We start from the raw sequence: 23,796 nt of genomic DNA on the forward strand, positions 1-23,796 counted from the left end.
TTCATTATTTATAGATCCACCAGGACCTCCTTCCAACCCACGAGTAACTGATACAACAAAGACAACTGCTAGCCTAGCATGGGGTAAACCTCACTATGATGGCGGACTTGATATAATCGGCTATATTGTGGAGCACCAAAAAGAAGGAGAAGACACATGGGTGAAAGATACCACGGGGACTGCTCTAAGAATCACAGAATTTGTGGTTGCTAATCTCCAGCCAGGAGCAAAATACAACTTTAGAATTATTGCCCTCAATGCTGCTGGCGCTGGTGAACCAGCAATGATAAAAGATGTTGAGATCAGGGAACGTGAAGTAGCTCCTGATTTTGAATTAGACGCCGAGCTGAGGAAAACTCTTGTTGTTAGAGCTGGACTGACCATTCGGGTATTTGTTCCAATTAAAGGGCGCCCAGTTCCTGAAATCACATGGACCAAGGATGATATTTCACTTAAAGGACGTGCCAGTATTGAAAATACAGACTCTTTCACACTTCTCATTGTCACAGAATGCAATAGATATGATGCAGGAAAGTATGTCATGACCCTTGAAAATGCTGCTGGCAAGAAGACTGGTTTTGTAAATGTGAAAGTCTTGGATACACCAGGGCCACCAATAAATCTCAAGCCCAGAGACATATCTAAAGATACCATCACCCTACAATGGGATATGCCTCTAATTGATGGTGGTTCACGCATAACAAATTATATAGTTGAAAAACGTGAGTCAACACGAAAGGCATATTCAACCATCACAACAAAGTGCCCAAAATGTTCACTTAGGATTCCTAATTTGGCTGAAGGGTGTGAATATTACTTCAGAGTATTTGCTGAAAACGAATTTGGAATTGGTGAACCTGCCGAAACTGCTGAACCTGTAAGAGCGTCAGAGGCACCATCACCACCAGAGAGCCTTAATATCATGGATATCACAAGGAAGACAGTCAGCCTTGCTTGGCCAAAGCCCGAACATGATGGTGGTAGCAAGATTACTGGCTATGTTATTGAAGCCCAGAAAAAAGGTTCAACTCAGTGGACACATATCACAACTGTGAAAACATTAGAATGTGTGGTAAAGAATCTGACTGAAAATGAAGAATATACTTTCCAGGTTATGGCAGTTAATAGTGCTGGAAGAAGTGATCCAAGAGAAAGCAGACCAGTTGTCGTTAAAGAGCAAATGATGCTTCCAGAATTTGATTTGCGTGGCATTTACCAGAAAACAGTAATTGCCAGAGCTGGTGACAATATCAAAGTTGAAATACCTGTGCTTGGTCGCCCAAGGCCAACTATTACTTGGAAAAAAGAAGACCAGTTAATTAAACAAACTCAAAGAGTAAACTTTGAACATACTGCTTCTGCAACCATCTTAACCATTAATGAATGCACTAGAAACGATAGCGGCAGATACCCAATCTCAGCTAAAAATATTGTTGGTGAAGTTAGCGATGTTATAACTATACAGGTGCATGATGTTCCTGGACCTCCCACAGGGCCAATCAAATTTGAAGAAGTTTCATCCGACTATGTCACCTTCTCATGGGAACCTCCACTGAATGATGGAGGGGTGCCAATAAGTAACTATGTTGTAGAAATGCGTAAAACCGACAGTACTGCATGGGCTGAGTTAGCAACTACTGTTATACGTACTACTTTTAAAGCTGCTCGCCTCACTACTGGGACAGAGTACCAATTCCGTGTTAAAGCTCAGAACAGATATGGTTCAGGACCATCTATCAGTTCAGAGAATGTAATTGCTAACTATCCTTTTAAAGTTCCTGGACCTCCAGGCACTCCTCAAGTGATTGCAGTCACAAAAGATGCAATTAGCATTAGCTGGCATGAGCCTCTGACAGATGGAGGAAGCCCCATTTTGGGATATCACATTGAGCAAAAAGAACGAAATAGCATTCTTTGGCAGACCGTAAGTAAAGCTTTGATATCAGTAAATACCTTCAAATCAAGTGGTCTTACATCTGGCCTTGCCTATGAATTCCGAGTTATAGCAGAAAATATGGCAGGCAAGAGTAAACCAAGCAAGCCATCTGAGCCAGCATTGGCCCTGGACCCTATTGATCCTCCTGGGAAGCCAGTTCCTCTCAATATTACAAGACATGCAGTAGCACTTAAGTGGAAAAAACCTGAATATAATGGAGGTTTTAAGATAACTGGCTATACTGTTGAAAAAAGAGATCTTCCTAATGGCCGATGGCTAAAGGCTAACTTTGGCAATATACTAGAAACTGAGTTCACTGTTAGTGGTCTCACAGAAGGTGCTGCTTATGAATTCCGTGTGATTGCTAGAAACGCGGCCGGTGCTGTTAGCCACCCATCCGAACCATCAGATGCAATAACGTGCAGAGATGAGATTGAAGCACCAAGGATAATGGTTGATGCTAAATACAAAGACACTTTGATATTAAAAGCGGGTGAAATTTTCAAACTTGAAGCTGACGTTTCAGGTCGCCCTCCACCAACTCTGACATGGACGAAAGAAGGAAAGGAGCTTGAAGACACAGCAAAATTAGAAATTAAAATAGCTGATTTCTCAACTGTTCTTCATAATAAGGACTCTATAAGAAGAGATGGAGGTGCCTACACACTTACAGCCTCCAATCCAGGTGGCTTTGCAAAACATATTTTCAATGTCAAAGTACTAGACAGACCTGGTCCTCCAGAAGGGCCTTTGGCTGTGTCTGATGTTACCATAGAAAAATGTGTCCTGTCATGGTTACCACCTTTGGATGATGGAGGCGCAAGTATTGACCATTATGTTGTTGAGAAACGTGAGACTAGCAGATTGGCATGGACAACTGTAGCCACAGAAGTTCCAGTAACAAAATTAAAGGTCACAAAGCTATTGAAAGGCAATGAATATATCTTCCGTGTTATGGCTGTTAACAAATATGGCCTTGGCGAAGCCCTGGAATCAGAGCCTGTTCTTGCAGTAAATCCTTATGTAGTACCTGATCCACCGAAGACACCTGAAGTTACAGCTGCAACCAAAGATTCTATGATTGTGTGCTGGGGACACCCTGATTCTGATGGTGGAAGCCCTATAATCAATTATATTGTAGAACGTCGTGACAGAGCTGGACTACGCTGGGTGAAATGTAACAAGCGGGTTGTCACAGATTTGCGCTATAAAGTATCTGGACTCACAGAAGGTCATGAATATGAATACCGAGTGAAAGCTGAAAATGCTGCTGGTGTAAGTGAACCAAGTCTAAGCAGTCCATTCTACAAAGCTGCTGATACTGTATTTAAGCCAGGTCCACCAGGTAATCCTCGTGTATTAGACACAAGCAAGTCCTCAATTACAATTGCTTGGAATAAGCCAATATATGATGGTGGCTCAGAAATCACAGGCTACATGGTTGAAACAGCATTACCTGATGAAGATGAGTGGAAAATTGTAACTCCACCAGCAGGGCTGAAGGCGACTTCCTTTACCATCACTAATCTAAAAGAAAACCAGGAATATAAAATCAGAATATATGCTATGAACTCTGAAGGCATTGGAGAACCTGCTCTTGTTCCTGGGACACCAAAAGCTGAAGAAAGGGTACTGCCTCCTGAGATTGAACTTGATGCAGACCTACGTAAAGTTGTGACCCTCAGAGCTTGCTGCACTTTAAGACTCTTCGTCCCAATTAAAGGAAGACCAGTGCCTGAAGTGAAATGGTCAAGAGAACATGGAGAGTCTTTAGACAAAGCCACTATTGAATCCACAAGCTCTTATACACTACTTACAGTTGGAAATGTGAATAGATTTGACAGTGGCAAATATATACTGACTGTAGAAAACAGCTCAGGCAGTAAATCAGCATTTGTAATTGTAAGGGTTCTTGATACACCTGGCGCCCCACAGAATCTGAAGATAAAAGAGGTTACAAAGTCATCTGTGACTCTCACGTGGGACCCTCCCCTCATAGATGGTGGCTCTAAAATTAAAAATTATATTATTGAAAAACGTGAGGCAACAAGAAAAGCATATTCAACAGTTATGGCCAATTGCCATAAGACCAGCTGGAAAGTGGACAATCTACAGGAAGGTTGCAACTATTATTTCAGAGTTCTAGCTGAAAATGAATATGGAATAGGGCTTCCTGTTGAAACATCAGACTCTATTAAGGCATCTGAAAGGCCTCTTCCTCCAGGAAAAATAACTATATTAGATGTGACACGAAAGAGTGTATCTTTGTCTTGGGAAAAACCTGAACATGATGGAGGAAGCAGAATTTTGGGCTACATTGTAGAAATGCAAAGCAAAGGCAGTGAGAAATGGGCCACATGCACTACTGTAAAAGTTACTGAAGCTGTTATAACTGGACTGATCCAGGGTGAAGAATATTCTTTCCGTGTTTCAGCTCAGAATGAAAAAGGAATCAGTGATCCTCGACAATTGAGTGTACCAGTTATTGCGAAAGATCTTGTGATACCACCAGCCTTCAAACTGTTATTCACTACCTTCAGTGTACTAGCAGGTGAAGACTTAAAGGTTGATGTTCCATTTGTTGGTCGACCCAAGCCATCTGTAACGTGGCTCAAAGATGATGTGCCACTGAGACAAACTACTAGAGTAAACGAAGAAAATACAGACAACAACACTTTGCTAACAATAAAAGAAGCATGTAGAGAAGATGTTGGACAATATTTAGTAAAACTTTCTAACTCTGCTGGGGAAGCTACTGAAATTCTTAACATTGTTGTCCTTGACAAGCCAGGACCTCCAACTGGACCAGTGAAGATTGAAGACGTAACTGCAGACAATATTACCATTTCCTGGGGACCACCCAAATATGATGGTGGCAGTTCTATCAACAATTATATTGTGGAAAAACGAGACACCTCCACTACTACTTGGCAGATTGTTTCAGCTACCGTTGCCCGAACAACTCTAAAAGCAGCTAGATTAAAGACTGGAAGTGAGTATCAATTCAGAATTGCTGCTGAAAACAGATATGGAAAGAGTACATATCTCACATCAGAGTCTGTGGTAGCCCAGTATCCATACAAACTACCTGGGCCTCCTGGAACTCCTTTTGTACCAAAAGTCTCCAGGGATAGTATGGTTGTACACTGGAATGAACCAGTCAATGATGGTGGCAGCAAGATTATTGGTTATCATTTGGAGCGCAAGGAAAGAAACAGCATACTCTGGGTTAAATTGAACAAAGCGGCAATTCCTGACACTAACTTTAAAACAACCGGACTTGAGGAAGGCCTTGAATATGAATTCAGAGTTTATGCAGAAAATATAGTTGGTATCGGCAAAGCAAGTAAAGGTTCAGAATGCTACAAAGCTTATGATCCTTGTGATCCTCCTGGTCGTCCAGAGCCTATCATCGTCACAAGGAACTCTGTTACTCTTCAGTGGAAGAAACCAGCATATGATGGCGGAAGCAAGATCACCGGCTACATAGTTGAGAAGAAGGAGCTACCTGAAGGCCGCTGGATGAAAGCAAGCTTTACAAATGTTATTGAGACCCAGTTTGCAGTAACTGGCCTAGTTGAAGATCAAAGGTATGAGTTCCGTGTCATTGCACGCAACGCTGCAGGCGTTTTCAGTGAGCCATCTGAAAGCTCGGGGGCAGTCACAGCAAGAGATGAAGTAGAGCCACCTCGCATAAGTATGGACCCCAAATTTAAAGAAACCCTTGTACTGCATGCTGGCGAATCGTTCAAGATTGACGCAGACGTTCACGGTAAGCCGCTGCCTTCTATTCAGTGGCTAAAAGGCGACAAGGAACTAATGAATACTGCACGCTTGGATATAAAAACGACAGACTTTGCCACAAGCCTAAGCGTCAAAGAAGCCATTCGCGTTGACAGTGGGCATTATGTATTGCTGGCCAAGAATGCTGCAGGTGAAAAGACAGCTTCTGTTCATGTTAAGGTTCTTGACAAACCTGGCCCACCTGAAGGTCCAGTTGTTGTAACAGGAGTTACTGCTGAAAAGTGTTACCTGGCATGGAAACCCCCATTGCAAGATGGTGGTAGTGACATTTCACATTATGTAATTGAAAGAAGAGAAACAAGCCGCTTAGTCTGGACTTTAGTTGATGGCAATGTACAAACCCTTAGTTACAAAGTTACTAAACTTTTGGAAGGCAACGAATATATCTTCCGCATCATGGCTGTAAACAAATATGGGGTTGGGGAGCCTCTTGAATCTGAGCCTGTAATGGCTAAAAATCCATTTGTAGTGCCACTTCCACCAAAGGCCCCAGAGGTCTCGGCTGTTACCAAGGATTCTATGATTGTCGTATGGGAAAGACCACCCTCTGATGGTGGCAGTGAAATTTTGGGTTATGTACTAGAAAAACGTGATAAAGAAGGCATTCGGTGGACAAGATGTAACAAGCGTTTGATAAGTGAACTTCGATACCGAGTTACTGGACTTATAGAAAATCATAATTATGAATACAGAGTTTCGGCTGAAAATGCAGCTGGCCTCAGTGAGCCAAGCCTACCTTCTGTTTATCATAAGGCTTGTGACCCTATATACAAACCAGGTCCTCCCAACAATCCTAAAGCAATAGATGTTACAAGATCTTCAGTTTTCCTCTCCTGGAGTAAACCAATCTATGATGGTGGCTCAGAAATCCAAGGATACATTGTTGAAAAATGTGATGTGAGTGTTGGGGACTGGGCAATTTGTACACCACCAACTGGAATTAAGAAAACAAATATGGAAGTAGAAAAATTGCAGGAGAAGCATGAATATAAATTCCGCATTTGTGCTGTTAACAAAGCAGGAGTAGGAGAGCATGCCGACGTTCCTGGGACTATTGTGGTCGAAGAAAAGCTGGAAGCTCCAGACCTTGATCTTGACTTGGAACTGAGGAAGGTTATCAATGTAAGAGCTGGTGGCTCCTTAAGATTATTTGTTCCAATCAGAGGACGCCCAACACCTGAAGTAAAATGGAGCAAGGTGGATGGTGACATCAGAGAGGCAGCTGTTATTGACAGCACTAGCAGCTTCACCTCACTGGTTCTCGACAACGTTAACAGATTTGATTCTGGAAAATACACTCTTACTTTAGAAAACAGTGGTGGAACTAAGTCTGCCTTCGTCAGTGTAAGAGTCCTAGATACCCCAGGCCCCCCAGTGAACCTGAAAATTAAGGAAATCACCAAAGACTCAGTGTCACTTGCCTGGGAACCTCCTTCGATAGACGGTGGAGCTAAAATTAAAAATTATATAATAGAAAAACGTGAAGCCACAAGGAAAGCCTATGCTGCTGTTGTAACAAACTGCCACAAGACATCGTGGAAAGTGGCTCAACTTCAGGAGGGCTGCTATTATTACTTCAGAGTTTGCGCAGAGAATGAATTTGGAATTGGCCTGCCTGCAGAGACAAGTGACCCAGTTAAAGTTGCTGAAGTTCCTCAACCTCCAGGAAAGATAACAGTGGACGATGTTACAAGAAACAGTGTTTCATTAAGCTGGGCTAAGCCTGAACATGATGGTGGAAGCAAAATTTTGCAATACATAGTGGAAATGCAAGTTAAGGGCAGCGAAAAATGGTCAGAATGTACGCGTGTGAAAGTTCTTGAAGCACTTGTTACTAACTTATCTCAAGGACAAGATTATCTCTTCAGGGTAATGGCTGTAAATGAAAAGGGTAGGAGTGATCCACGGTCCCTTGCTGTTCCAATAACAGCCAAAGATTTAGTTATTGAACCAGATGTACGACCAGCATTCCACAGTTACAGTATACAAGTGGGACAAGACCTAAAGGTGGAAATCCCAATATCTGGTCGACCTACACCTACTATTACTTGGACCAAAGATGGCATGCCATTAAAACAGACAACTAGAGTTAATGTCATCGATTCACCTAAACTTACTGTGCTGAGTATTAAAGAGGTCACTAAAGAAGACAGCGGGGCGTATGAAATCGCAGTTGCTAATGTTGTTGGACAGAAATCTGCAGCTGTTGAAATTATAACACTAGACAAGCCTGATCCTCCAAAAGGCCCTGTTAAATTTGATGAAATTAGTGCTGAAAGTATTACATTATCATGGAACCCTCCAGTATATACAGGTGGCTGCCAAATCACTAACTACATTGTTCATAAGAGAGATACAACCACCACCGTATGGGAAACAGTTTCAGCTACCGTTGCAAGAACCACTCTCAAGGTGATGAAGCTCAAAACTGGGTCAGAATATCAGTTTAGAATATTTGCTGAAAATAGATACGGGCAGAGCTTTGCCCTGGAGTCTGACACAGTTGTTGCTCAGTATCCCTATAAAGAACCAGGTCCTCCTGGCACACCATTTGTGACAACAGTTACAAAGGACTCTATGGTTGTGCAATGGCATGAACCAGTAAATGATGGTGGAAGTAAAATTTTAGGTTATCATCTTGAAAGAAAGGAAAGAAACAGCATTTTGTGGACAAAGGTAAACAAGACAGTTATTCAAGACACACATTACAAAACATCTAACCTTGAAGAAGGCATTGAGTATGAATTTAGAGTGGCTGCAGAAAATATTGTTGGTGTTGGCAAAGCAAGCAAAGCTTCTGAGTGTTACGTAGCGCGTGACCCTTGTGATCCTCCAGGATGCCCTGAAGCTATTATTGTTAAAAGAAGTTCAATTACTCTGCAATGGACAAAGCCAGAATATGATGGTGGCAGCAAAATTACAGGCTACGTAGTAGAGAAACGTGATTTGCCTGAAGGTCGTTGGATGAAAGCAAGCTTCACCAATATAACTGAAACTCAGTTTACCGTAACAGGCCTTACTGAAGACCAACGATATGAATTTAGAGTCATTGCAAGGAACGCTGCTGGAGCAGTAAGCAAGCCATCTGATAGTACAGGACCAATAACGGCAAAAGATGAAGTTGAGCTTCCAAGAATTTCCATGGATCCCAAATACAAAGATGCAATTGTTGTAAACGCTGGAGAAACATTCAAACTTGAGGCTGATGTCCATGGGAAGCCAATTCCCACTATTCTGTGGTTGAAAGGAGATAAAGTACTTGAAGATACTGCCCGATGTGAAGTAAGGAATACAGACTTTAAGGCCTTGATTACTGTTAAAGATGCCATCCGTGTTGACGGTGGGCAATATATTTTGCAGGCCTCTAATGTTGCAGGAACAAAATCAGTACCAATAACAGTGAAAGTACTGGACAGACCAGGACCTCCAGAGAGTATTCAAGTTTCTGGAGTTACTGCTGACAAGTGTTCCTTAACATGGGCGCAACCAATCCATGATGGTGGCAGTGACATTTCTCACTACATAATTGAGAAGAGAGAAACAAGTCGCCTTGCATGGACAGTTGTTGCTTCAGATGCTGTAGCCACAATGCTGAAAGTAACAAAACTTCTGGAAGGAAATGAGTATATCTTCCGCATAATGGCAGTTAATAAATATGGAGTTGGGGAGCCTCTGGAGTCTGCACCAGTATTAATGAAAAACCCATTTGTTGTTCCTGGTCCACCAAAATCCATTGAAGTAACCAACATTACAAAGGATTCCATGACCATCTGCTGGCATCGTCCAGATAGTGATGGTGGCAGTGAAATAGTTAACTACATTGTCGAAAAAAGGGACAGAGCTGGTATCAGATGGGTGAAATGTAACAAACGCCGAATTACAGACCTGCGATTAAGAGTCACAGGATTAGCAGAAGATCATGAATATGAATTTAGAGTATCCGCTGAAAATGCTGCTGGAGTTGGTGAGCCAAGCCAAATCACTCCCTTTTGGAAAGCATGTGACCCTATGTTCAAACCTGGCCCACCCACTAATGCTCATGCTGTGGATACTACCAAGAATTCAATTACAGTAGCATGGGGTAAGCCTATTTATGATGGCGGCAGTGAGATCCTAGGATATATTGTAGAAATCTGCAAAGCTGATGAAGAAGAATGGACAATAGTTACCCCACAGACTGGTCTGAGAGTCAATCGCTTTGAGATCAAGAAACTCATTGAACACCAAGAATACAAACTTAGAGTCTGTGCTCTTAACAAAATTGGAGTAGGTGAAGCTGCAGCAGTTCCTGGCACAGTTAAACCAGAAGATAAACTTGAGCCACCTGAACTTGATATTGACTCTGAATTAAGGAAGGGAATTGTGGTTAGAGCTGGTGGATCTGTCAGGATAAACATACCTTTCAAAGGACGCCCAACTCCTGAAATCATGTGGTCTCGAGAAGAAGGAGAATTTACAGATAAGGTTCAAATTGAAAAGGGCCTGAATTACACACAGTTATCCATCGATTACTGTGATAGAAATGATGCTGGAAAATATATCCTTAAACTGGAGAACAGCAGTGGCTCTAAGTCTGCATTTGTCACAGTTAAAGTACTTGACACACCGGGACCACCGCAAAATTTAGTAGTCAAAGAAATAAGGAAAAATTATGCTGTACTAACATGGGAGCCTCCAGCTAATGATGGTGGGGCAAAGATAAAGAACTATGTGATTGATAAACGCGAATCAACCAGAAAAGCATATGCAAATGTGAGCACAAAGTGCAGCAAAACAAGTTTTAGAGTTGATAACCTTATTGAAGGGGCAATTTATTATTTCAGAGTAATGGCTGAAAATGAATATGGAATTGGTGTTCCAGTTGAAACTGCAGATGCCTCAAAAGCTTCAGAACCACCTTTGCCTCCTGGAAAAGTGACTCTCACTGATGTGACTCAGAGAAGCGCATCATTTATGTGGGAAAAGCCTGAACATGATGGAGGTAGCAGAATTGTGGGGTACGTTGTTGAAATGCAGCCAAAAGGAACTGATAAATGGAGTGTTGTTACTGAAACCAAAGTCTGTAATGCAGTTGTGTCTGGTTTGAGTTCTGGACACGAATATCAATTCCGTGTCATGGCATATAATGAAAAAGGCAAGAGTGACCCTAGACCACTGGCAGTTCCTGTGATTGCCAAAGATCTGACCATTCAGCCAAATATCAAACTAATGTTCAATACATACACTGTCCAAGCTGGAGAAGACCTTAAAGTAGAAATACCCTTTATAGCTCGACCAAAGCCTACTATCACATGGGAAAAAGATGGTCAGCCTCTAAGACAGACAACCAGGTTACATGTTGAAGATACACCTACATCAACTACTTTGTATATTAAAGAAAGCAACAAGGATGATTTCGGTAAATATACTGTGACAGTAACCAACACTGCAGGCACAGCAGCAGAACATCTTAATATAATTGTGCTAGAGAAGCCTGGCCCACCACAAGGACCTGTCCGCTTTGATGAAGTTAGCTCAAATTTTGTTGTTCTGTCATGGGAACCACCAGCATACACAGGTGGCTGTCAAATATCCAATTACATTGTAGAGAAGCGTGACACTACTACCACTACCTGGCAGATGGTCTCAGCGACTGTTGCAAGAACAACTATTAAAGTAACAAACCTTAAAACGGGTAGTGAATATCAGTTTAGAATTAGTGCTGAAAACCGATACGGAAAGAGCACCGCGCTGGATTCTAAGCCAGTTCTTGTTCAATATCCCTACAAAGAACCAGGTCCACCAGGAACACCATTTGTCAGCATCGCTACCAAAGATCATATGATAGTACAATGGAATGAACCAGTTAATGATGGAGGAAGCAAAGTTCTTGGTTATCATCTAGAACGTAAAGATAAAAACAGCATTCTTTGGACAAAATTGAATAAGGCCCTCATTCAGGACACAAAATATAAATCAGATGGCCTTGAGGAAGGTCTTGAATATGAGTTCAGAGTTGCCGCTGAAAATATTGTTGGCATAGGTAAGGTTAGCAAATCATCTGAACTGTATGTTGCTCGAGATGCTTGTGATCCACCTGGCCGTCCAGATGCCATTGTTATTACAAGAAATTATATAACACTAAAATGGAAAAAACCTGAATATGATGGTGGCAGCAGAATAACTGGATATGTTGTGGAAAAGAGAGAACTTCCTGAAGGTCGTTGGATGAAAGCCAGTTTTACAAATGTAACAGAAACAGAGTTCACAGTAACTGGTCTTGTGGAAGACCAACGATATGAATTCAGAGTAATTGCAAGAAATGCAGCTGGTAGCATAAGTGAACCATCTGAAAGCACAGGACCAATTATTGCCAGAGATGAAATTGAAGCTCCAAGAGCTTCACTGGATCCAAAATACAAAGATGTCATTGTTGTTCATGCTGGAGAAACATTTGCTCTTGAGGCTGACATCCATGGCAAACCCATTCCTGATATTATATGGTCAAAAGATGGAAAAGAATTTGAAGGAGCAACTGCAAGAATGGAAATTAAGTCTACCATTGAGAGAACAACCCTCACAGTCAAAGATTGCATCAGAGTGGATGGAGGCATTTATACACTTAAACTGAGCAATGTTGGTGGCACAAAGTCTATACCAATCACTGTAAAAGTACTTGACAGACCTGGACCTCCAGAAGGTCCTTTGAAAGTTACAGGTGTGACTGCAGAAAAGTGTTATCTGGCATGGGGACCACCTTTACACGATGGTGGCTCTAACATTTCACATTATATTATAGAAAAGAGAGAGACAAGTCGACTTTCATGGACACAAGTGGCATCTGATGTGCAAGCTCTGAACCACAAAGTAACCAGGCTTCTTCCAAACAATGAGTACATTTTCCGTGTAATGGCTGTCAACAAATATGGAATTGGTGAACCACTGGAATCCGAGCCTGTGTTGGCATGTAATCCATACAAACCTCCAGGCCCTCCTTCAATACCTGAAGTTTCTGCAATCACAAAAGATTCTATGATTGTAACCTGGGGTCGTCCAGAGGATAATGGTGGTGCTGAAATTGAAGGGTACATACTAGAAAAGCGAGACAAAGATGGTATTCGGTGGACCAAGTGCAATAAGAAGAGACTAACAGACTTAAGACTCAGAGTAACTGGACTTACAGATGGCCATTTCTATGAATTTAGGGTTTCTGCTGAAAATGCTGCTGGTGTTGGTGAACCTAGTGAACCATCAGTTTTCTATCGAGCCTGTGATGCAGTGTATCCACCAGGCCCTCCAAGCAATCCGAAGGTGACAGATACCTCCAGATCATCTGTGTCCCTTGCATGGAACAAGCCCATTTACGATGGTGGTGCACCTGTTAAAGGATACATTGTGGAATTTAAAGAAGCTACTGCTGATGAATGGACAACTTGCACACCTCCATCAGGGTTACAAGGAAAGCAATTCACAGTAGAAAAACTTAAAGAGAATAGTGAGTATAATTTCCGCATCTGTGCTATGAACTCTGAAGGAGTTGGAGAACCAGCAACTATACCTGGTAGTGTTGTTGCTGCTGAAAAAATTGAACCACCTGAAATTGAACTTGATGCAGATCTCAGAAAAGTTGTCACCGTACGTGCTAGTGGCACATTGCGATTGTTTGTCACTATCAAAGGGAGGCCAGAGCCAGAGGTAAAGTGGGAGAAAGCAGAAGGCACTCTGAGCGACAGAGCCCAGATTGAGGCTACCAGTTCATATACAATGTTGGTCATTGATAATGTAAACAGATTTGACAGTGGTAGATATAACTTGACCTTAGAAAACAATAGTGGCAAAAAATCTGCTTTTGTTAACGTGAGAGTGCTTGATACACCAAGTGCACCTGTGAACTTGAACATCAGAGAAGTGAAGAAAGATTCAGTGACATTAGCTTGGGAGCCCCCACTTATTGATGGTGGTGCTAAAATTACAAATTACATCATTGAAAAACGAGAAACCACAAGAAAGGCATATGCCACTATTACAAATAACTGTGCCAAGAATGTCTTCAGAATTGATCAGCTACAGGAAGGATGTAGTTACTACTTCCGTGTCTTGGCGGCAAATGAATATGGAGTTGGTTTGCCAGCAGAAACAACTGAACCAGTTAAGGCTTCTGAACCACCCTATCCACCTGGAAAAGTTACCCTTGTTGATGTTACACGCCACACTGCTACTATTAAATGGGAGAAACCTGAAAGTGATGGTGGCAGTAAAATAACTGGCTATGTAGTAGAAATGCAAACTAAAGGAAGTGAAAAATGGAGCACCTGCACACAAGTTAAAACATTAGAAGCAACAGTATCAGGATTAAGTATGGGAGAAGAATACACTTTCCGAGTATGTGCTGTCAACGAAAAAGGGAAGAGTGATCCAAGACAGCTTGGGGTTCCAGTAGTTGCGAAGGATATTGAAATCCAGCCTTCAGTTGAGCTCCTTTTCAATACTTTCAGTGTTAAAGCTGGTGAAGATCTTAAGATTGATGTGCCCATCAGAGGAAGGCCAGTTCCATCAGTTAGCTGGAAGAAGGATGGACTGCCTTTAAGAGAGACAACAAGGGTAAATGTCCACACATCAAAGACATCAACCTCACTAACAATCAAGGAAGCATTGAAAGAAGATGTAGGGAGTTATGAATTAAATGTTTCAAACAGTGCTGGCTCTACAACAGCTTCCATTACTGTAATTGTACTGGACAAGCCAGGACCTCCAACAGCATTGCATATTGACAATGTCAGCAATGATAATGTAACCATATCTTGGAAACCCCCAGAGTATGATGGTGGATGTCAAATTAATAATTATATTGTGGAGAAGAGAGAAACAACTACTACAACATGGAGTATAGTGTCTGCGGCAGTTGCACGAACTTCAATAAAAATAATTCGCTTAACCACAGGATCAGAATATCAATTCCGTGTTTCTGCAGAAAATCGCTATGGCAGGAGCACCTTCGTTGAAACTGCACCTGTTGTTGCAGAGTATCCATTTAGTCTTCCTGGACCACCTGGTACTCCCCGAGTAACACACGCAACTAAAGCCTTCATGGTTGTAACCTGGCAAGAGCCAGTTAATGACGGAGGTAGCAGAGTACTTGGTTATCACCTTGAGCGTAAAGAAAGAAGCAGCATCCTTTGGACTAAAGTAAATAAAACCCTTATAAGTGACACACAGATGAAGGTCACAGGCCTTGATGAAGGACTAATGTATGAATATCGTGTGTATGCAGAAAACATTGTAGGAATAGGTAAATGTAGCAAATCATGTGAGCCTGTTGCTGCAAGGGACCCATGTGATCCTCCTGGCCAACCAGAAGTGACTAACATTACAAGAACATGTGTCTCACTCAAATGGACCAAACCAGAATATGACGGTGGTGCTAAGATCACAGGCTATATTATAGAGCGGAAAGAGTTACCAGATGGTCGTTGGCTGAAGTGCAACTTCACAAATGTGCAAGAAACTTTCTTTGATGTAACAGGACTTACTGAAGACCAGCGATACGAATTCCATGTAATTGCAAGGAATGCTGCTGGACTATTTAGTGAGCCATCTGAATCAACTGGACCAGTGACTGTAAAGGATGATGTTGAGGCTCCAAGAATTATGATGGATGTCAAATTCAGGGATGTTGTTGTTGTTAAAGCTGGAGAGATCTTGAAAATCAATGCCGATATTGCAGGGCGACCCTTACCAGTAGTTTCATGGACAAAGGATGGCAAAGACATTGAAGAGAAAGCAAGAGTTGAAATTGTTTCAACTGATAGCACTACTGCAATAACTGTCAAAGACTGCATTCGACGTGATTCAGGGCAATATGTGCTAACATTACAAAATGTTGCTGGAGTTAGATCATTAGCTGTCAATTGCAAAGTACTTGATAGACCTGGTCCACCAGCAGCCCCACTAGAAATCAAAGGACTTACTGCTGAAAAATGTCATCTGTCATGGGGACCGCCTCAAGAAAATGGAGGTGCAGAGATTGACTATTATATTGTGGAAAAGCGTGAGACCAGTAGAATTGCATGGACTCTTTGTGAAGCAGAGCATCCAACAACATCCTGCAAAGTGACAAAACTACTTAGAGGAAATGAATACATCTTCAGAGTGATGGGGGTTAACAAGTATGGTGTTGGTGAACCTTTGGAAAGTGAAGCTGTCAAGGCCCTTGATCCTTTTACTGTTCCAAGCCCACCTACGTCTTTAGAGATTACTAGTGTGACAAAGGAGTCCATGACTATTTGCTGGGCAAGACCCGACAGTGATGGAGGTAATGAAATTTCTGGATATGTGATTGAAAGGCGTGAGAAAAACAGCCTGAGGTGGATACGTGTGAACAAAAAGCCCGTTTATGATCTAAGGGTAAAATCTTCAGGCCTTCGGCAAGGATGTGAATATGAATATCGGGTATTTGCAGAAAATGCTGCAGGTCTTAGTCTTCCTAGTGATACTTCACCACTCATTAAAGCAGAAGATCCTGTTTTCCTTCCATCACCTCCATCTAGGCCTAAGATTGTGGACTCTACAAGGTCACATATAACAATTGGATGGACAAAGCCATTATTTGATGGTGGTGCTCCTGTTACTGGATACACAGTTGAATACAAGCTAACCAGTGAAACTGATTGGTCAACTGCTATTCAAAGCTTAAGAGGTACAGAATACACTGTAATTGGTCTGACATCAGGAGCTGAATATGTTTTCAGAGTAAGGTCTATCAACAAGGTTGGCACTAGTGATCCAAGTGATGTTTCAGAACCCCAGGTGGCAAAAGAAAGGGAAGAAGACCCTGCATTTGATATTGACAATGAAATGAGAAAGACTTTAGTCGTGAAAGCTGGTGGCTCATTTACAATGACTGTACCTTTCAGAGGAAAGCCTATCCCTAATGTAATGTGGAGCAAGCCAGATACTGACCTTCGTACTCGAGCAAGTATTGATACTTCAGATAACCGCACCTCAATTACTGTTGAAAAAGCGACAAGGAATGACTCTGGAAAGTATACACTAACATTGCAAAATATTGTAAGCACAGCTACTTTGACATTAGTTGTCAAAGTGCTTGACTCACCGGGACCTCCATCTAATATCGTTGTAAAAGATGTCACAAAAGAATCAGCCGTGTTATCTTGGGAAGCTCCTGAGAACGATGGAGGTGCTCCTGTGAAGAACTATTATATTGAAAAACGAGAAGCAAGCAAGAAAGCTTGGGTCACTGTAACCAACAATTGCCATCGTCTTTCCTACAAAGTTACCAATCTGCAAGAAGGTGGAATTTATTACTTCAGAGTCTCTGGAGAAAATGAGTTTGGTGTTGGAGTCCCAACTGAAACAAAGGATGGAGTGAAAATAACAGGTTTGTTCTTTAAAATATGTTCATTATATATGCATGTGAGTGCATGACTATCTACCCATGCATACACATGCACACTAATTGTTCACAGGACTTTAGTCTTAATGTGTAATGCTTATATTACTGTTATTAATTTATTGTAAGGCAGTAATCAAATTTTTAGGTGTTTTGAAAACACCTAATAAATCTAATAATATTTTAATATAGGCATGCAAGATAAAACTTCCCTATTTAGGGACGTTTTAGAGAAGTTTTTAATGTTTAATGCTGTGTTGTGTTTTTAATATCCGATTGGGAGCCGCACAGAGTGGCTGCTAATAAATTAGTATTAGTATTAGTATTAGTATTATTAAAATGTACTGCTTTCCTGTGGAAACAATGTGCTTGCTGAATACATTAAAATTAAGTGGAATGCATATGACACATTTGCTCTCGATTGATCTTCTATTTATTAATTTATTGATCATCTTCTCTTTATTTTTCAGAAAAACCAAGTCCACCCGAAAAACTGGGAGTATCAAACGTTACTAAAGATAGTGTATCTCTTGTGTGGCTGAAGCCAGAACATGATGGAGGAAGCAGAGTTGTTGGCTACCTTATTGAAGCCCTAGAGAAAGGGCAGCAGAAATGGGTCAGATGTGCTGTAGTCAAGACAACTCATCATATTGTCCAGGGTCTCAAGGAGAATGCGGAGTACTTCTTTAGAGTATTTGCTGAAAACCAAGCTGGTCTAAGTGACCCCAAAGAGCTTCTTCATGCCGTTACAGTTAAAGAACAACTAGGTATGTGGAAATGGTGCATTCTCTTTGGAATCACCTCGGTGACACTGATGGCAATTTGGCATCTGCTAAAAACTTTATTCTCCCAGTCGTTTGCTGCATGTTGATACCAGTTGATCATAATAACATGTCTGTTTTGATCTAAAGTTGACTGGTATTTTACTTATTCTTTAAGTTTTGATGTAATTTTAATGTGTGTGTGTATACTGCCTTGTAATGTTTACATGAAAGGTGGTATAGAAATAGTTTTAATTAATAAATAACGAATAGTTAGCATAGAGCTCATACAAATTCATATGAAAATGCACTTGAAAACTATTGTTTTTAACATTTTGCAAATGTATTTTTTCAGAATCTCCTGAAGTGGACATGAAAGGTTTCCCGAACCACACCGTTTATGTAAGAGCAGGTTCAAACCTAAAGGTAGAGATTCCAATTTCTGGAAGACCATTGCCAAAGGTGACTTTATCCAGGGACGGCATTCCTCTCAAACCAACGATGAGGTTTAACACTGAAACCACAGCTGAAAGTGTCATTGTTAATCTCAAAGAAAGTGTGGCTACTGATTCTGGTAGATATGACATCACAGCTTCCAACTCCAGTGGAACTACTAAATCTTTCCTTAAGATTGTTGTCCTGGACAGACCAGGCCCTCCAGTTGGTCCTGTTGTTGTAAGTGATATCACTGAACAAGGTCTTACCCTTAAGTGGGAGCCACCTCGTTATGATGGCGGAAGTCAAGTTACCAACTACATTGTACTGAAAAGAGAAACAAGCACTGCTGTGTGGTCTGAAGTGTCTGCAACTATTGCTAGAAACATGATTAAGATCACGAAACTTACAACAGGAGAAGAATATCAATTCCGTATTAAAGCAGAAAATCGCTTTGGCATAAGTGACCATATTGACTCAGCATGTATAACTGTTAAGCTTCCTTACAGTAAGTGACTTTTTGTTTGCTCATTTTCTGAGTTTTTCAGGCATTTATTATGATTTATTTATATTTATTTATTTATGATTTATTAACCTGTACTTAATATTCATTTAGCACCCCCTGGACCACCTTCCACACCATGGATCACCAACGTGACTCGAGAAAGCATCGTTGTTGGATGGCATGAACCTGTTTCCAATGGAGGCAGTGCAGTCATTGGCTACCATTTGGAAATGAAGGACAGGAACAGTATTTTATGGAAGAAAGCTAACAAAATGATTATACGCACAACTCACTTCAAGGCCTCCAATATCACCGCCGGTCTCATTTATGAGTTCAGAGTGTATGCAGAAAATGCAGCTGGTATTGGAAAAGCAAGCCATCCATCTGATGCAGTTCTTGCTATAGATGCCTGTGGTATGTAGTCTGTAGTAAAGGATAAGAATCATATTTCAAATAATGAATTTAGTAGAAAATATTTATTTGGTGAGTCATTGTTGAATGAACACATTAATTCCAAATGTTGTTGCTGTTTCATACTGCAGAGCCGCCAAGAACCCTTCGTGTCAAAGATATTTCCAAAACATTTGTCAATCTTTCTTGGACACAGCCAGCTTTTGATGGTGGCAGCAAAATTACTGGATATATTGTTGAGAAACGTGATCTTCCAAATGGAAGATGGACAAAAGCAAGCTTCACCAATGTCATTGAGACTAATTTCACTGTATCAGGATTGACTCAAAACTCCCAATATGAATTCCGTGTTTTTGCTAAGAATGCTGCTGGTTCAATTAGCAATCCATCTGATGTTTTAGGCCCTATAACATGCGTGGATACATATGGTAAGAAATTAATAACGCATAAACACTGATATCCAGTTACATGTTTGAGTTTAAAGTAAATACTGTTAACAGAAATTCTAATTTGAATTCAGAAGCCTTAGCTGGGCAGCACAGTACTGTTTCAAGCTTGCCTTTCACTATCAGAGGATACTAGGAAATTATTATTTGGCACTGAAAGCTGCTTTGTTATCAATCTTTCTGAGAATTTCAACAATGTTAATATATTTTCTATTCCACTTCTTTTTCATTAAGGTGCACCTGAAATTGATGTACCTCCAGAATATACAGAAGTAGTCAAATACAAAGCAGACACAGCAATTAAACTGAAACTTGGCATCTCAGGAAAGCCTGTGCCTACAATTGAGTGGTTCCACAATGGTAAAGAAATACATACCAGTGCCCAGGTATCTATTGAAAACACCACAGAATCTTCAGCTATACTGATCAAAGAAGCAACTCGTATTAACAGTGGAAGTTACGAACTGAAATTAAAGAATGCCATGGGTTCTGCATCTGCCACCATTAGGGTACAGATACTTGGTATGTTTGGAGCATTTTCATATTGTTTTCTTCTGTCAATTCCACTAGCTGTATCCATTATTGCCTATTTAAAATATATAATTTTCTTGCATATTAAACAGATAAACCAGGACCACCAGGTGGACCTATACATTTCAAAACGGTCACCGCAGAAAAGATTACCCTCATGTGGCAGCCACCAGCAGATGATGGAGGTGCTGCTGTAACACATTACATTGTTGAGAAACGTGAGACGAGTCGTGTGGTATGGTCTGTGGTTTCAGAAAAACTTGAAGAATGCATTGTCACTACCACAAAAGTCATAAAAGGAAATGAATATATATTCCGTGTGCGAGGCGTAAACAAATTTGGTGTTGGTGAACCACTGGAATCTGACACTGTCATAGCTAAAAATGCATTTGGTAAGTTAAAGCAGATGGCCATTAATACCTTTTTTATTATCCCTAGGTGATTACCTATTAGTTTATATTGACCTAATGTTATTTTTGTTTCAATAAAAATGCAGTTACACCTGGACAACCTGGTATACCAGAGGCTTCCATGATAACTAAACAGTCTATGACCATAGTCTGGAGCAGGCCAACTGTAGATGGTGGTAGCGAGATAAATGGATATTATCTTGAGAAACGGGATAAGAAAAGTCTAAGCTGGTTCAAGGTGTCTAAAGAAACCATTCGTGACACCAGGCAGAAAGTGACAGGACTAACAGAAAACAGTGAATATCAGTTCAGAGTTTCTGCTGTGAATGCAGCTGGGCAAGGTCCCTTCTCTGATGCATCGGACTTCTACAAAGCTGAAGATCCTATAGGTAAGAAACCTTTCATTTGATTGTGCAAAAATGCAAAGGTCAAATTATACACATTCTTGAAACTGTACAAGGGCATATATTGCTCTAAGTTATTGCTATTAGCTGACGGGGTTGTCAAGTCTCATTTTTGTTACTTGCATTTTGCAGAAAAACCTGGGCCACCTCTTAAGCTAAAAGTTGTGGATACTACAAAGACATCTGTCACACTTAGCTGGACTAAACCAGCCTATGATGGAGGAAGTGCAATTACCAGCTATGCTATTGAAAAGAGAGAAGGGGAAGAAGAAGAATGGACTCTGGTCAGTGCAAGAGGAGAAGTGCGAACCACAGAGTATGTTGTTTCTCACCTTCAGCCAGGAATCAATTACTACTTCCGTGTAGCTGCTATAAATTATGCTGGACAAGGTGAACCCATTGAAATGACAGAAGCTGTACAGGCTAAAGACATACTTGGTATGTAAATTCTATTATTATATTTAATATTCAGTATTTTCATCTTTTCCCCAAATACGAATTATTTTTCTTTTAACTTAATTTTATTATTATTTTATTTTTTGCAGAGGAGGCACAGATTGATCTAGATGTTGCTCTCAGAACCTCCATTGTGGCTAAAGCAGGTGAAGATGTACAGATAATGATTCCATTCAAAGGAAGACCACCTCCAACTGTCACATGGAGAAAGGGTGAAAAAAATCTAGGTGTTGATGAAAGATACAGCATTCAGAACACAGAATCATCCACACTCCTTAGTATTCCTCAAGTCACTCGCAATGACACAGGAAAATATGTCCTCACAATTGAGAATGGAGTTGGAAAACCCAAAACCTCATTTGTGAACGTTAAAGTCCTTGACACTCCATCTGCATGCCAGAGACTGCATCTTAAACATGTTTCTCGTGGAACTGTGACATTGGTATGGGACCCACCACTCATCAATGGTGGTTCTGAAGTAACAAATTATGTCATTGACAAAAGAGATGCCACCAAGAGAGCATGGTCCTCTGTTACAGCCAAGTGCTCTAATACATCATTTAAGATAACTGACTTGTCAGAGAAGATCCCATACTTCTTCCGTGTTCTTGCAGAAAATGAAAATGGATTGGGTGAACCATGCGAAACTTCAGAACCAGTGAAAGCAGCAGAAGTCCCTGGACCTGTACGAGATCTGGCCATGAAAGATTCAACAAAGACGTCTGTCACTTTACAGTGGAGTAAACCTGAATTTGATGGCGGTAGTATCATAACAGATTACGTTATTGAGAAGAAACTGAAGGATGAACATGAATGGTCATATGCAGGGGCAAGTAAAGCATGCGAATTTGAAGTTGAAAAACTTAAGGAGCTTTCTGTTATGGAGTTCAGAGTTTCTGCAAAGAATGAAAAAGGAAGAAGTGATTTTTCTGTAATTGGACCCATTACAGTGAAAGACTATGTAATAACACCTGAAGCAGACCTTTCTGATATACCTGGAGGACAAGTAACAGTGAGAATAGGTTATAATGTACATGTTGAAATACCATATAAGGGAAAGCCAAAGCCAACTATGAGCTGGCTGAAAGACAATATTCCTCTTAAAGAAAGTGAACAGGTTCGCTTCAAGAAAACTGAAAACAAAATAACTTTAAGTGTTAAGAATGTGAAAAAAGAAAATGGTGGCAAATATACCTTAATTCTTGATAATGGTGTTCACAGGAAGTCATTCCCAATCACAGTTATAACACTTGGCCCACCATCTAAGCCCAAGGGACCCATTAAACTAGACGAAATCAGAGCAGATAGTATGGTTCTTTCATGGGGTGTTCCTGAAGATGATGGTGGAGGAGAAATCACTGGCTACAGCGTTGAGAAGCGTGAAACCTCACAGACCAACTGGAAAATGATCTGTTCTAGTGTGTCAAGGACAACCTTCAAAGTTTCCAACCTTGTTAAAGATGCAGAATATCAGTTCAGAGTCCGCGCAGAAAACAGATACGGAGTGAGCCCACCACTAAACTCCATTGAGGTCATAGCAAAACACCAGTTCAAACCACCAGGTTCACCAGGGAAGCCTGTTGTTTACAATGTGACAGCTGATGGAATGACCATATCTTGGGATGCTCCAGTCTATGACGGAGGAGCAGAAATTACTGGATACCATGTTGAAAAGAAAGAACGAAATAGCATATTGTGGCAGAAAGTCAATTTGTCACCAATATCTAATAGAGAATACAGAATTACTGGATTAATGGATGGTTTGGACTACCAGTTCCGTGTATATGCAGAAAACTCTGCTGGATTAAGCTCTGCTAGTGACCCAAGCAAATTTGCCTTGGCCGTTTCGCCAGTAGGTAAGTGACTGATCACTGAATACAATGCACCTGTCTCAACATGCTGTTGGAATTTATGCTGATTTATATTACTATTAATGCACCTGTGTTTCTTTCAGATCCACCTGGCACCCCTGATTATATTGATGTGACTAGGGAGACTATTACTCTGAAATGGACAGAACCTCTGCGTGATGGAGGCAGCAAGATTGTGGGCTACAGTATTGAGAAACGTCAAGGAAGTGGTGATCGCTGGGTCAGATGCAATTTTATTGATGTCAGTGAATGCCAGTATACAGCTACAGGACTTAGCCCCGGCGATCGGTATGAATTCAGAATACTTGCAAGAAACGCTGTTGGAACTATCAGCCCTCCTTCTCAGTCTTCAGGCTATATCATGACCAGAGATGAAGCTGGTAAGCCTTATTTATAAGCATGCTATGTGTAGACTCTCCTAAAGTTTATTGGCCACA

At 41.0% G+C, this 23,796-nt stretch overlaps 1 protein-coding gene across 2 annotated transcripts in view; it reads left to right on the top strand.

Moving 5' to 3' along the window:
* LOC310826909 (titin-like) overlaps positions 1-23,796 on the top strand; it is a 288,837-nt gene that overhangs the window by 240,763 nt on the left and 24,278 nt on the right. For both annotated transcript variants that reach the window (XM_083702293.1, XM_083702294.1), the window contains 11 exons: positions 15-17,117; positions 17,600-17,896; positions 18,246-18,833; positions 18,942-19,244; positions 19,373-19,669; positions 19,922-20,209; positions 20,311-20,610; positions 20,715-21,017; positions 21,165-21,470; positions 21,578-23,344; positions 23,443-23,739. In XM_083702293.1, the coding sequence (XP_083558419.1) occupies positions 15-17,117; positions 17,600-17,896; positions 18,246-18,833; positions 18,942-19,244; positions 19,373-19,669; positions 19,922-20,209; positions 20,311-20,610; positions 20,715-21,017; positions 21,165-21,470; positions 21,578-23,344; positions 23,443-23,739 (21,849 nt within the window). The remainder of the gene's footprint in view (positions 1-14; positions 17,118-17,599; positions 17,897-18,245; positions 18,834-18,941; positions 19,245-19,372; positions 19,670-19,921; positions 20,210-20,310; positions 20,611-20,714; positions 21,018-21,164; positions 21,471-21,577; positions 23,345-23,442; positions 23,740-23,796) is intronic.

The sequence above is a fragment of the Podarcis gaigeae genome (assembly GCF_964106915.1).
Source record: "Podarcis gaigeae genome assembly, chromosome: 1".
NCBI classification, from domain to species: Eukaryota; Metazoa; Chordata; class Lepidosauria; order Squamata; family Lacertidae; genus Podarcis; species Podarcis gaigeae.